The 14705-nt window shown below is 63.7% G+C and overlaps 1 protein-coding gene across 1 annotated transcript; it reads right to left on the bottom strand.

The window, feature by feature from the left end:
* Positions 1 to 460: 460 nt before the first annotated feature.
* Positions 461 to 14705, bottom strand: EFNA2 (ephrin A2). The gene is made up of 4 exons (XM_079917072.1): positions 14346 to 14705; positions 3654 to 3967; positions 1521 to 1586; positions 461 to 860 (listed from the first exon to the last, which is right to left on the bottom strand). The coding sequence occupies exons 1-4, from the start codon at positions 14486 to 14488 to the stop codon at positions 739 to 741; spliced, it is 645 nt and encodes a 214-aa protein (XP_079773198.1). The 5' UTR covers positions 14489 to 14705; the 3' UTR covers positions 461 to 738.

The raw sequence follows: 14705 nt of genomic DNA on the forward strand, positions 1-14705 counted from the left end.
TCTTCTCGGTCTCGGGGGCGACTGTGTGAGGCTGGGGGGACAGGTGGGGCCTACGTCATCTCTAAGACGTTGTAATGCTATGATTTTGAGGGTGCCGGGGCTCCATGGTGGCTGCTGGTGAAACCCCGTGGTTTTCTGCTCTAGGAGACAATCACCAGGAGGGAGGAGGGTAGAGCTGGCAGGACAGGGGTCTGAGGGCCCCGGACCAGAATCGGGGGGACTCACCACCCACCCCTTCTGCCTCAGGCCAGCCTGTCCCATGGCACCTGGGGTTCCATTCCATGGTTGCCTCCACCCAGGACCCAATAAATGGAGTGACCAGGCCAGGGGTGCCCCAATCCCCCTCCCCTCAAGGGGGCCAGGGACCCCTGCCCCGTCTGTCTATTCTGTTTCCTTCCCAAAGTCACAGATGACAGCAAGGAATAAATTAAATTAAAAGCTCAAGTCTTTCTGATGCAACCATGAAAAATACACTTAAAAAGCAAAAACAGAAACCAACGTCACCAAGAGATCCCAGGGTTCAGCAGGTCCCCCGGACAAGACAGCATGGCCAGCTGAGCAGACACCCCGCCCCTCTGGCACGGGGTGGGGGGACCTCGGCTGCCCTCACCCCCCTCCAGCCCTGGGGCGGGTGGACGGCCCCCTGCCCGGCGAAGCAGCACCAGTCGTGGGAGAAGCGGCGTCTCTATTTGGTCTCGGAGGCGGGCCATCAGGGCGGGGCCAACGTCCCATTGGGCACTAGGAGCCCAGGAGGGTCCACAGCACGGGGACGGTGCTGAGGAAGAGCTGGCAGCTGCGCAGGCCGCTGCATGAGTTATTGCTGGTGAAGATGGGCTCGGGGGCCTCATACAGGGTCTCATCTGGGGGGACAGGGAGACAGGGGGGTCAGTGACAGGCCTCCCACCCCCCACCCTGCTTCCTAGACCTCACCACGACCTGACATTGTTAAACATCTCCATTACGGGACTTCCCTGGCGGTCCAGTGGTTAAGACTCCACACTCCCAATGCAGGGGGCACGGGTTCCACCCTTGGTCAGGGAGCTAAGATCCCATATGCACTGAGCAGCCAAAAAAAAAAAAAAATCTCCATGTCACTGCACCTCCAAGGGCACAGAGATCTCTCTCCAGCTCGGCGGAGGCTGTGCCTCCAATGCAGAGCATGGCAAACAGAAGGCTCCAGGCGAAGTGGCGAGGCTGCAGGACCCCCCTTCCCTATGTTTCAGGAGCTCAGAACACAAACCCGTTGGTCCATCTCAGAGAACTTCCGTGATACCCGCTCACTGGGTGAAGGGGGCTTCGGCCTCAGTGAAGCCCAGCCATGGACTTCAACCCTCATTCTTGAAGGTCTGAAATGGCCCCATTTGCAGATGGAAAAACAGAGGCTCAGGCAGGGCCTGTCCCAGCCATCGCTGAGGTTGTGGGACTCCCCAGGCTATGCCATGACCGCCTCCTAACTCCGCTGATGACTCACTGGGTTCTGTGAGTTAAGGACCCTACATGAACCCCCACCAAGAACTTACTGGTCGGTCGCACGTAAACCTTCAGCCGCAGGCAGGGTCGGTCCACAGCATTGGGGGGCGTGGCAGCTGGAAGAGAGGGGTTGGGGGTTAGTAGGGCAGGAGGCTCTTGGTGCCTGAGACCTCTTGGGGCTGTATGCCCTTCCCTACGCCCGTAACCCAACCCTGACCCCAGGTTGGGGAAGCCACCCATAAAACTCCTCATCATACATCAAAGCCCCAGACACAATGCCCATGATTTCCCAGAAGTCCTCTTGCACTCTTCCCCTACCTCTCACTTTGCTGAATCCTAACCCCAGAGACGGGGGTCAGGTGAGGTGTCAATGTCACCCCAGGGCTCCATCTCACCCCAGGGCATCACAGGGCAAAGTTCAAAGGTGATGAATAAAAATAGGTGTGTTTCCAATCAGCAAAAAAAGGGAATTCCCTGGCGGTCCAGTGGTTAGGACTCTGAGCTTTCACTGCCAGGGGCACGGTTTCCATCCTTGGTCGGGGAACTAAGATCCCGCATGCCGTGCAGCACGGCCAAAAACAAAACAAAACAAAAATCAAACAGCCAAAAAAAAAAATCAGTGTAACCAAATGATTGACCAGGGATCAAAGCCCTGCTCTCAGGGTGCCTGTCGGCAAGTCACCCCCTATGTGGACCTCATCTGGCCCATGGAAGTTGCTTTGGAAATCATTCTTTCCATCTGGGTGACGCCGGAAACCCAGTTACCCCTGGGAAGGAGGCAGCTTCCGGCCTCACCTGGAGAGCGACCCACACCGCCGAGTCATGTGCAGGCCGAAGTGCATTGGGTCCTCACACCTAAAATTCCACCATAGGGCTCCCAGCTTCTTGGCCCACTTGGCGGGCGGGGGAGGTACCAGAGCATCAGCCATGAGTCAGGAGGGAGGAGCTCAGGGACCAGGACAGGGGCAGGGAGGGAGGCCTGAGGCCCTGCGGATGGCGGGGCTCACACACGTGAACAGGCACGGGCACCCACACGGCTGCGGCTGGGCCTGCCCCCGCCTGTGCTCTCGGCCGGTCCTCTCTGCGGCCATCACCTCTGCCCGCCCCCCAGAAGCCCCTTGTGCTGGGAGATGAAGATAAAAAGCACGTAATAAAAGTAACATTCATCACAGAGATAGGACGAATAATTACAATAATTATCTTTATGAAACTCCCGTCTCGGAAAGAAAAATGTAATTTTTCTTATATTACGGAGACTTAATTTAAGCACCTTCTTCCCCTCCCCCACCCCCTTCTTCCCTGAATTAAAAAGAAAAAATCCAAATAGAGCAGAGAAAGGAGGAAATGGGAGCCTTGTAGAGTTTAATTTGACTCAGCAGGAACCGGGGTGGTGAGGCGCTGGGTTCCTCTCCAAAGCCCCGGGGGCAGACCCCCCTTCCCACCTGCTCCCCATCAGCCCCCAGGACGCCGAGAAATGGGACCCCACAATCCGTTGAAGTCTCACTGCCTCGGGAGAGGCATGAGTCCGATGGCAAGGTGGGCTCCCTGATACCCCCTCTCGGCAGGGGCGATGCCTGGACCCCAGTGTTCCTGGTTTAGGTTCTCAGACTACAGTCTGCCAAGGCCCCACTGAACGGGAACTTGAACCCAGCCCCGACTCTGCCGCCTCCCCAGACCCGGCCCTTGGCACTTGATGGGAAGGAAAAAGGGGCCCCTTGGGAACCCCTGATGCCCAGGACAGGTGGGGGCAGCCTAGCCGGCCCCCCCCCCCCCCCCGCAAGGCTCACAGCGGGGCACGCATGCGCAGTGTCCCAAGGCCGCCACCAGCCGACAGTGAAAAGCTCCTCGGGGAATCTGGGCGCGGGTGGGCCGCTGGGAGATGGGGGGGTGGGCCCGGGAGACCCCTGCCATGTCCAGGGTTGGTCGCCCTCACCCCCTCCCTCAAGATTCCACAGGCCTCAGTTTCCCACCTCCTGCAATGGGGGGATGGCACCCCTGGTCTCAGTGTGGGACAGGCTGACCACATGGTCCCAGTCCAGAGGCCCAGAGGCTTATCCAGAGGCCGAGGTCACAGGGGGGCTTGTGGGGAGGAGGGCGAGACCACCGGAGCGTCCGCCCGGAGACAGAGGCCAGCGCGGAGGAGGGCCCCCCACCCCCCGCGCCCCTGCCCCGCCCCCACTCACAGATGTAGTAGTACTCATGGCCCGGGCGGAACTCGAAGCCCAGCGAGAAGGGCGTGAAGAGCTGGAACTTCTCCGAGAACTTGAGCGGCCCCCCGGGCGCCGCGGGCCGGTTACACTCCCAGCGCTTGAAGCCGCGCTGCCGGTGGTCGCAGGAGGCGTGGCCCTCGCCGTTGACCATGTACAGCACGTAGTGCTCCATGCGCTCGGCCGGCGGCAGTGGCGCCCCGTAGTGCGGGCAGTAGATGTCCAGGTAGTCGTTGATGCTCACCTCCACCGTGTAGCCGCCGCCGTCGTCCGCCGCGCCCGCGTGGAACCTGGGGGCGGGGCCGGCGGTCAGCGCGGGGGTAGGGGCGGGGCCCGAGATGCGGATGATGGATCAGTGCAAGGGAGAAGGGGAGGGTCAGGGATGGGGTAAATGGAGAGGGGTCAGCGGTCAGCGCGTGGGAGGAGACGGGGTAGGGGACAGGAAGCACGAAGGCGGGTGGGGACGGGTCAGTGCAGGTAGAAAGGGGTAGGTCAGAGATGGGGAAGGGGGAGGGGTTCGGGGACCGATGGGCGGGCACCCTACCCACAGACAGGTGCCAGGGTCCGAGCCCACGGCCCCCTGCCTGGCACAACCCTGCCCCACCAAGGCCACAGCAGGCTCCTTGAGACTGGGACTAGCGCTGAGCCCACGAGGTGGGTGCTGGGGAAGAGGGGCTGCCGCCAGGCATTCTGGGTAACCACATGCAAACGAGCAGGCGCCACGTGACTCGGAGCCCCCCCAGTCTCTCCACCCGCTGCAGAATCCACATCTGGGCCCCTCAGCCGCAACAGGCCTGGCACAAGATGTCCGCCCCCCCACCAGGAAGCCCCTCTCCAAAAACCTTACTACTTGACTTCGATGCCCCCTCCTCCAGGCAGCCCCGCACGCCATCCCCAGATGCAGCCTCCTCAGCTTTCCTTTGCAGATTTGCCTGCCAAGAAGGCCGAGGGCAAGACTATACTTTCAGGAATCATTTCTATAGTTCGTTACTAGAAAGGTTTCAATATTACTCAGCCATAAAAAACAATGAAATTGAGTTATTTGTAGTGAGGTGGATGGACCGGGAGTCTGTCATACAGAGTGAAATAAGTCAGAAAGAGAAAAATAAATACCGTATGCTAACACATATATATGGAATCTAAAAAAAAAAAATGGTTCTGAATAACCTAGGGCCAGGACAGGAATAAAAACGCAGACATAGAGAATGGACTTGAGGACACAGGGAGGGGGAAGGGTAACCTGGGACGAAGTGAGAGAGTGGCATGGACTTATATACACCACCAAATGTAAAACAGATAGCTAGTGGGAAGCAGCTGCATAGCACAGGGAGATCAGCTCGGTGCTTTGTGACCACCTAGAGGGGTGGGATAGGGAAGGTAGGAGGGAGACGCAAGAGGGAGGGGATATGGGGATATATGTATATGTATAGCTGATTCACTTTGTTATAAAGCAGAAACTAACACGCCATTGTAAAGCAATTATACTCCAATAAAGATGTTTAAAAAAAAAAAAAGGGGGGCTTCCCTGGTGGCGCAGTGGTTGAGAGTCCGCCTGACGATGCAGGAGACACAGGTACGTGCCCCGGCCCAGGAAGATCCCACATGCTGCAGAGCGCCTGGGCCCGTGAGAGCCTGCGCGTCCGGAGCCTGTGCCCCGCAACAGGAGAGGCCACAACAGTGAGAGTCCCACGTACCGAAAAAAAAAAGAAGGCCGAGGGCAGTGTGGGACATAGGCCAAGTGTTCCCAGCCTCTCTGGGGCAAGCTCTGACCCTCCTCTAGCCTCAGTTTCCCCAGAGGGGGCAGGGTTTGGCATAAAGGATGCTCAGGCCCTCCCTCGCTCAGTCCAACTCAGGGGTGCCCTGGGTTCAAGACCCCCAGTTCCACCCCTTCCATCCTGTGTGACATCCTTCCTTCTTCCTCCAGAGCCTCCAACTTCCTGGTCACCCCACCAGCTTCCCCACCCCTGACACCTCCACCCCCAAGCCCTGCCTCCCAGGCTTTGCTCTGGAGGTCTCCCCACACTATCATGCAACCTGCACCCCTTTCTCTGGGGGGAGGCCCCTGACCCAGGCTCATCTGTCAAGGATAGAGGTCAGCTGAGCGAGGGACCAGCAGCTCCCCTTCCATCACTGCCTCGGGCTACAGCGCCAGGAGCCCCTAGACCTCCTGGACGTGGTGCCCCAGGCCCCTGTCATGTAAACGTGGCCTGGATCGAGGGGGGACAAGGGGGCCTCCCGAGAGGGGCTTATTAGCACATAAAAGGCCTGAGCATCAGAGGGTTGGGGGGCGGGCTCCCCCAGCCTCCTCTACTCCCTGTATCGGCCAGTAAACTGAGGCCCAGTGTGGGTCGGAGGCAGGGAGCGCTGCTAGGATCCCAGCCACGCCGCTGCCTCCGTGCCCGCCGTGCCAGCCGCCCCGGCCCATGGGAGGGAGCCAGGCAGCCTCCATGCCGGGTGCTGGCACCTGAGGGGGGCTGGATTATCAGATGGCATCGGCTGGCCCCCCGCCACCCATGAGACTGTGCCAGCTGGGGGCGAGGGGTCCTGGGAACTCAGAACTGGAATGACGGAGACAGGGGACCAGCTCACGGTGCCTGAGTCTCCCCCGCCGTCAGCAGGGACCCAGCATGATGATTCACGTCTGTGGCTGAGGTCAAGGGCCGCAGAATTTCAGCATGGGGAGCAGGGGGAGTGGATTCACCTCCAGCCCCTTCCCTGCTCCACTGGGTTCGTCCAGGGACGGGGAGGCCACCCCCTCTCGCAGAGGTGAGAAGGCGTTTGCAGAATAAGTGTGTCTGGTCTCGGGGGTCAGTTGGGAGCCGAGAAACCTCAAATGTGGTTCAGTCACAGGTTGGAACCCAGCTGGGTTCTCAGCTCCTCTTCTCAAAGCCTCAGATTCCAACTCTGTGCCATGGGGATGGTCCTCGAGGCTGATGGGAGAACTCCAGCTCTGTACACAGCAGGCACTACATAGATGCATGCGGGGCGGCCCTGGGTCGGGCTGGGACCCTGCCCGTCCCTCAGGCAGCTCCATGGCTGGCCAGGCACGGGCGTCTCATTGACCGGCCCGTCCTCCGGCCCCTTGGGCACAATCGATGCAGAAGCTGCTCCAGGCTTTTTGAAAAGTCATTTTCGCCCCTTGCCGGCCCCACTGAAAGCCCCATTGATCAGCCGATCGATGGCAGCTGTGGCCCGGCAGCCGCCCAGGGACCCAGCCTCACCCAGGTGGGCCCCGCAGGGGAGGCTGTGACGCGGAACCACGGGCCGTGGGGGGAGTCCTGGTCCTGCCCTCCAGCCCTCAGCGTTCCCTCTTGTCCCTGGCACGATGCCGAGGGGTGTATACTCAACCTGAAAGGGAACGTGACTCCACGCATGGTCTTTCTGGAGAGAACGGACTCCAGAAGGTGGGCTCCCCTTTCCTCCTGCCTGTCCCATCAGGCTTGCCTCCCTCCCCCCGTGACACCTGCACCATCAGGTCCCCCCAGCTCACTTTCTGAAGAACATCAGAGACTGAAGCTGCTTTGCTGCCTCAGAGGCTGGACGCCTGGGCCCCACTAGGGCGGCCAGACTCCTGGCCTCCCAAAATCCAGGGCTCACTTTTCTGAGTGTACATCAGACCCCGTGACCCACTGTCTCAAAGCCCTCCATTGGCTCCCCCCACACACAACAAAATCCATAGTTCTCCCAGGCCCACGAGGCCCCGTGTGGTCCCCATCCATCCCCAACCTCATCGCCCTCTGGCTCCCCCAGCTCACTCCCTTCCAGGCACACCAGCCTCCGGGCTGCCCCTGGTCCCACCCCAGGGCCTTTTCTTTCCGGCTGCGTTGGGTCTTCGTTGCTGTGCACGGGCTTTCTCTAGTTGTGGCGGGCGGGGGCTACTCTTTGTTGCCATGCGTGGGCTTCTCTTGTTGCAGTCGCAGAGCACGGGCTCTAGGCGCGCGGGCTTCAGTAGTTGTGGTGCCTGGGCTCAGTAGTTATGGCTCGCAGGCTCTAGAGTGCAGGCTCAGTAGTTGCGGAGCACGGGCTTAGCTGCTCCACAGCATGTGGGATCTTCCCGGACCAGGGCTCGAACCCGGGTCCCCTGCATTGGCAGGCGGACTCCTAACCACTGCGCCACCAGGGAAGCCCCCACCCCAGGGCCTTTGCACATGCTGTTCCCTCTGCCTGGCACATTTTTCCCTACTTTTCCCAACTCATCTCGTTTGGACATCATCATATTTATACCTTTAAGCAGCCCATTGTCTGCCTTCCTTGGATCCTGGGGGTTGGCCTCCTTCTCCGCCCTTTTCCCTGTAGCCCGCACAGGCCCTGTATACCGTGGTGCTCGATATATGTTTGCTAATCAAACAAAGGCCAAAGACTCGAGGTCTTTGAGGTGCTAGAGTCATGGGGAGCAGAAAGCTGCCCCCAGGTGGGGGCGTGAGGACCCCAGACAGGCGGGTCCCCAGGAGACGCCTACAGCCACACACACCTGAGCTCTGGCCGCCTAAATGGACCATTCTTCTCCCTTTCCTGCTCTAAAATAGTGGCGGCCTTGCTGCGTTGGCATTCCCGTTCCAAACTGGCGCCTCGCCCCTGCTCAGGGTGACGCTTATGCAGGGGAGTGGGCCCCCACCCCAGACGGAGCCTGGTGAGAGCAAGACAAAGCCTTCATTTCCTCCCTTAGCACCGAAGCCTGATATGCAAATGCTCCACTCGAGCGAGAGCGAGCGGCAGATAGAGATAGAAATTCTCACTAAGGGGTTAATGACTGACCTGGGATGGTTCCCAGACAGAGGGCTCCCCGCCCCCGCCCCGCCACACCTTCACCCCCAGCTGCTCACCCTGCTGGCCCCCTGCCAACGTCCACCCTGCAGGCAGCCCCCCCCAAAGCCCAGATGACCCTTACCCGCCACCGACCCACCCACCACCCCTTCCCCAGCAACACCCAGCCCGCAGCTAATCAGCTCCAGTCGGGCGACTGTCAAGTCATTAGATGCTAATAGCAAAAGCCACTAATTAGGGGTCTCACCCAAAATGGGGGTGGGGTGCTGTGCCACCTTCCCAGACTGGAAACTGAGGCACAGGCAAGGGGGGCAGGGGAGTCTGTGTCCCCCTCACTCCCTGTGGCTCTGCCTCTATCTCCCTGGTCTGAGTCCATGCACAGCTCCTACTAAAGGCGCTCAGACCTGCCAACAAAGATCCCAGCAAACAGCCCCAAGGCCCAGCGTGGGCCGAGCTCGCCCATCCCCGCCTGCCACCCCCAGCAAGACCCCTGCGGCCTCAGTGTCCTCCCCCAGCTTTTCTAGGGGCCAAAAGACATGTCCCCCATCCAAGGCCTGGCCTCCTTCCTCCTGCTGGCGGGACGTGGGGAGGACCTCCCAGAAAATTAGGGCCCCAAGGTGGTGCAGGATCAGCTGAGAAAGGACGATTATGGCCTTGTGTGTGGATGGGTAAACTGAGGCACGGGCCCCAGAGCTGAAGCAAGAGGTAAACAAATGGGGCTGGGTGGGCGGGAAAAGTAGGGTGAGGGCCTCAGGGCCACCCCACCCCTCAGGCCTTGGTCTGAGGCAGGAGGAGGCCCAGGTGCACGGTCCACGGGGCACACCTGCCTCGGTCACCCCACCCTCCTCTGCCCCCCGGTGTGCACGGTGTCCCTGATGCCCCTCGGCCAGCCCCAGACGTGGCTGCCTCTTGGAGGGGGTCACCCCACTGGACCCGGCTTCCTCATGACCACAGATGAGTCACTTTCTCTGGGTCCATGAAACGGAGGCCTAAGGGGGAGCCCGACCCACAGGGTGGGCAGATTAGGGGGTGCATGGATGGGTTGGGGCGGGCGAGGGGCAACGTGGCCCAGGCGGTGGAACGAGCCCCTCGAAGCCAGGGTCCCTGCGTGGGAGGGGGTGTGGGGACAGGCACCCCCCCCCCCAGGGCCGGCCGGAGCAGAGCTCGGACTCTGGCTTCTGTGCTCCCAGCCTTCAGCTGCGCGTCTGCCACGGGGCAGCCACAAAGGCGGCTCTGCCCCTTCCCCGCATGGCCCACCAGGTGGGGGACGCAGCCAAGCCCCCTCTGGACCCATCTTCCAAAGAGACAATTTCCCCAAAGCAGCACCTTGGGGGGGCAAGGCTGGCCGAGTGCCAGGTCCTGAGGAGGAAGAAAGGGGAAGGGGGGGTGTCCCAGAGTAAAGCTGCTGAGAGGCGGGACCCCCCAGCAGGCCCAGCTCGGGAGCGGCAGAACCAGCCGGCGGCCCTGCAAGAGGCCTGTCTTCCAGAGCCCCGTTCACGCACCTGCCGTCCCGAGGAAAACCACCTTTGAACCCATGACCTCAAGGGACCCGTGAACCTCACGGGACGTCTGCTGGGGGGTCCCGAGGTCAGAGACGGCCGCCCCTTCCCCGGCCCAGCTCCCAGGCAGGCTGGAGGGCCCCCCCGCATCGCCCTGCGTCCTGAGCTGGTCCCCAGCCTCGGGTCCTTCCTCTGCAAACTGAGCAGCCTGGGGAGGGGAGAGGCCCACTGCAGGGAGGGACCAGGGCTGAGGACAGGGAGCCTGTGGACCCCAGCTTCAGCGCCCAGGCCCCCCACAGGGTGGGGGCATCTCAGAACCAACCCCCAGCCCCGCACTGCAGTTCCCCCCTAACGTCGCGACTGCTGCAGATGTAAGGGCCTGGTCCCCGAGGCTCCCCTACTTGCCCACAGGGGCTGCGTCGGTTTCCTCTCCCCCTCGGGGGCCTCTGATTCCCTGGGGTCACGCCCATGTCTCGCCCGTCCACACCGCGCCCTGCTGCCATCCGCAGAGCTGCCATCCACAACCCACCGGCCCACTTCCTGGAGGAGGCGCGGGGGCTCCGAGCAGCCAAGCTGCCCACCCGAGGGCACAGCCGGGCTTCCCGGATCCCCGAGTCCGAGCCCCGGCCCCCTACGGCCCCCCAGACCCATGGATTCTCACTCTCCAAGCCACCCCCCACCCCACCCCGCAAGCCGGCTGGTCGAGCCTCTTCCAAAGGAAACAAAAAAGCCTCATGCGGCAAAATATGGCATCTCCCTCTTCAAAGCCGGTTCCCCGGAGGCCTGGGCGAGGCTGGCAAGGACAGGGTGCCTGACATTCCCCGCCATGGGGAAGATGCTGCCCCAGTCGCCATCTTCCCACCCGGTCGTTTGAGAGGGGAACGTGGCTGCTGTCCACACCCGAGGGCAATCAGAGCCTCCACCCGGGTCCGCACCGCTGGGTCCACCCGGGCTACGGGCCCCCAACCAGGTGGGGGCCCCGGGGACGGCGGGTGTCCTGCCGGTGCCAGCTCTGAACCTCGATGGCCCCTCTGCACCGAGGACGGCACGGTGCCCATGGGACCTGGCCGCGTCCCCCCAGCAGGAACCCACCGGGCTGGAGGAGGGGGCGGAGGAGGAGTGGCCGGGTGGGCAGGGAGGGCAAACTGTGTCCCCACTGGTGTGGAGTGTCTGCCCCCTCACCGGAGCCCCCGGGACAGCCAGAGCCGGGCCGCACACGCAGACGCTCTAAAGACATGCATGCATCCCACATACAGATGCACCTGCTCCCCAGGTGCCAATCTGCACACACGGATATACACACGCACCTCAGACACCACGTACATTCCACACCCAGACACACTGCTGCAAACATGCATGCACCCCGCACACGCGTGTACTCCAGGCACACTCACGTGGGCGCGTGCAAACGTCCAGGGCCAGGGTCGCTGTGCACACGTAGGCACACGAGCGTCTGTGTGGCAGGGTGACGCATGTGCTCCACACACACAGTTCTGCACCTCCCAGGGCCCCAGGACCCCCGAAAATCATGGGCAAGAACACGCAGCTACACGCAGTGACACATGCAGACACACCCTGCAGCCCAAAGAGACTCCTGGGTGCCCCCGGGTCCCCCACGTACACAGATGCACCCGCAGCCCCACGCTCGGCCCGTGAGCAGCCAGCCAGGACCCCCGGCCCAGTCCCACCCGGGCCGCAGACAGGTCCAGAGACAGCCGGCAGCCAGCCCGGGAGTGCCCGGCCCAGGCAGGGGCCGGCCGGAGAGACGGCTGGACAGCCGGCTGGTCGGGGTGCCGGGGCCAGGTGGCTGGACTGGGCTCCACCCTTTGGCTGCGGCGGAGGTGGGTGCAGGGCTCCCTGGCAACGTCCGCCAGCCTCACGTGTGCAGGAAATACACGGCACAGCAGGAGAACGCAACTGGGGAGACATAGCCACATACGCATTACCTCGGCGCGGGTACCAGGCCCGGCTGGGCGAGGGTGGCCGGCCTCACTGCGGCGCCACCTGGGCCTGGCGGTCCCCCACCTGAGCGCACTCATCCCCTCCCACCCCCACTCCTCTGCTGGCTGCCTGATCGCCCACCACCCGAGCCCGCCCAGCCCTGGCTCCGTCCCCGTCCCCACGGTGCCTTTTGTGTGCACCCCTGTCTCCGGCACGGCCCCCATCCCTGCGTTCCCCGTCACCTCCGCCTGCCGCCACCACCAGTCTCTCTGTTTCGACCCTATCCTCGTCTCTCCCCGCACAGGCCCGTCTCTGCCCGCGGGACCACCTCCTGCGTGGGGCCCGCTCAGTGACTCCACACCTCTCCCCGCACCCCCCGACCCTGGCAGCTGCCCCTGGGACTGGGCGCCCTCAGGAAATCTCCATTCCGGGTGCCCTCGGACCCCAAGGCCGGACAGCACCCCTCCTCCTGTGACTGACACATACCCTGTCACTGGACGCAGATTCCAGTCCAGACACCCCTGGACACGAAACCTCCTGAGGGGCCCCCGGGCCTCCAAGGCCCCCTTTGGAAGAGCCCCTGAACCTCAGCGATGGATGGAGCCCCAATTCTGGACCCCACCGGGCTTCTTGGTCAAGTGGCTCCCCAGGGCCCCAGACCCCATCGCAAGAGGTCGGGGAGGTCGTCTCCCACCAAGGATGCCCCAGGCAGAGAAGGGGGAGGAGAGGTAGGAGAGGAAGGCCCTGACAGCCAGGGTCTGCTCTGGACAGCAAGGCCGTCCCCTCGGACGGCTGGTCGGAGCGGGGCTATCAGGTCAGCAACAGGAGGCGGCCGAGTGGCCGGCCGGAGCCCGGCCCCAGGGGCTACCTCCTTCCCAGCCGAGATCCTGCCTGCGGCCCAGTGGCAGGTGGGGCAGCAGGCAGCCCCAACGACCCCTTTCTGTCCCCGTTCGAGGCTCCTCGCGTGTCTGGCGTTTGCTAGAACAAAGGACAGGCCATGCCGGGACGGAGATTCCGGAGCTGAAACCAAAAACTTGGGCCGGGGAAGTGCTGCCCGCTGGGCTCCCTGCTCGGCCGCAAGGAAGAGCCTTAATCAAACCCACATGTGACCAGTGGGGCGGGCCGCATGGGGGACCAGCTCCATGATGGCCCGGCCAACCCTCCTAGGCCCGGGGTCTCTGCCCTCGGCCCCGGGGCCCAACCCCACAGCCAGGCAACGGACGGGGGTGTCTGGGCGCACTCCCTGCCCCCACCCAGGACGCTGACTGCCCTGGTCCCAGGCCTGCCTCAAATATGGCCCTTTATGCAACTTTCCAGCGGAGGATGGAGAACGGTGGGGGACACTGAGGGGACGGCGGGCTGTGGAAGGCGGTGCGGCTGGCGCTTGAAAACCAAGAGAAGGTGACTGGTAGCAGAGGGTCATGGGGCCGGGAGGCCAGCGGCTCTGCCCCCAAGTGCAGCCCGGCTGGCCTCGATGTGACCGTGACCCCGACCGTGGGGCTGACCGGGAGCAGCAGGACCCCGAAGCCCCATCTCCCACGGATCCCTGGCCCGCTCCAGCCTCCCAGACCCTGGGTGGCCCGAGGCGTCTGCAGCTGTCCAGGATGTGGTCAGTCACCAGCAAACTTTTCTCACTCGACAAACAAGGGCTTCTGCTGCCCCCCAGATGGCACTCAGTGCCTGACACCGAGGAGGACTGCAGGCAGGCGGGCGTGGCAGGCTGGGCACAAGGCCACCTGGGTCCCTGCCCCAGCTCTGCTCCCCTGGCCGTGACCTTGAGCCAGCCGCTCGGCCCCTCTGTGCCTCAGTTTCCCCACCAGCGCCAGGACAGGAGAGGACGCCACCTGGTCAGGACTCCCGAGACAGACCCCCAACCCCCTTGGTGCCTCAGTCTCTCTGTCCCTGCAAAGCAGGAGCCAGGGACCCCCTGCAGCGAATGTGGACGCCGGGCCGTAGGGAGGGACATTCTAACTTCCCCAAGTTCATCTGGGGACCCGCCGGCAGAACGCACTCCTGGACCCCTCCCCCGAGGGGCCACGGTCCCCCATCTCCGGGCGCGGCTCAGTGACAAGGTTCCCGGGAATCCCCACCAACTCTAAAGCCAGCGGGGGTCCCTGGAGAGGCCAGAAGATGCGGTGCCCCAAGTCCGGGGAGGGAACTCAGGGCCGCACTGCATCTGAGGGTGCCAGAGGGGATCCCCAAACTCCAGGGCCGGCGGCGCGCCGGGGCACGCAGGGCGCCCAAATCTGCAGGCGGCGGGGCGCCCTGGGGGTAGATGCACACGGAGCGCGAGTCCCCCAAACTCTGGGGGCCGGAACTCCCTGGGGGCGCCCGTGGGAAGCGGGCGCCCCCACTCCGGGGGCAGCGCGCAGGGTCGCCCCGAGCCCGGGGCGGGAGACCAGGCTGGGATGGGGGCGTCCGGAGTCTCCCGGCGCCCGAGATCCCCGCCCGCGGCCACGCTCACCTGGGGTTGCTGCGGTTCCAGTAGACGGCGTAGCGGTCCGAGTTGGCGCGGGCGGCGTCCTCGGCGCGCGCGAAGGGCGGCGGCGGCGGCAGCGGCAGCAGCAGCAGCAGCAGCGGCAGCAGCGGGCGCTGCGCGGGCGCCATGGCCCCGGTCCGGCCGCCGCGCTCGCCTGGCCGCCGCCTGCCAGCCGTCTCCGCCTCCTCCGCCGCCGCCGAGCGGGCGGGCGCGGGGCGGGCGGGAGGAGGGAGCGCCGGCGCTTGGAGATCCCCAGCCGCCCCCGCCTGAGCGCGCGCGACCTCGGGCGCCGGAGAAGTCAGGCGGCGGCGGGCGGGGCGCCGGGGTCGCCCCGGGCGCCGGCCC

The sequence above is a fragment of the Stenella coeruleoalba genome, assembly GCF_951394435.1.
Source record: "Stenella coeruleoalba genome assembly, chromosome: 3".
Taxonomy (NCBI): domain Eukaryota; kingdom Metazoa; phylum Chordata; class Mammalia; order Artiodactyla; family Delphinidae; genus Stenella; species Stenella coeruleoalba.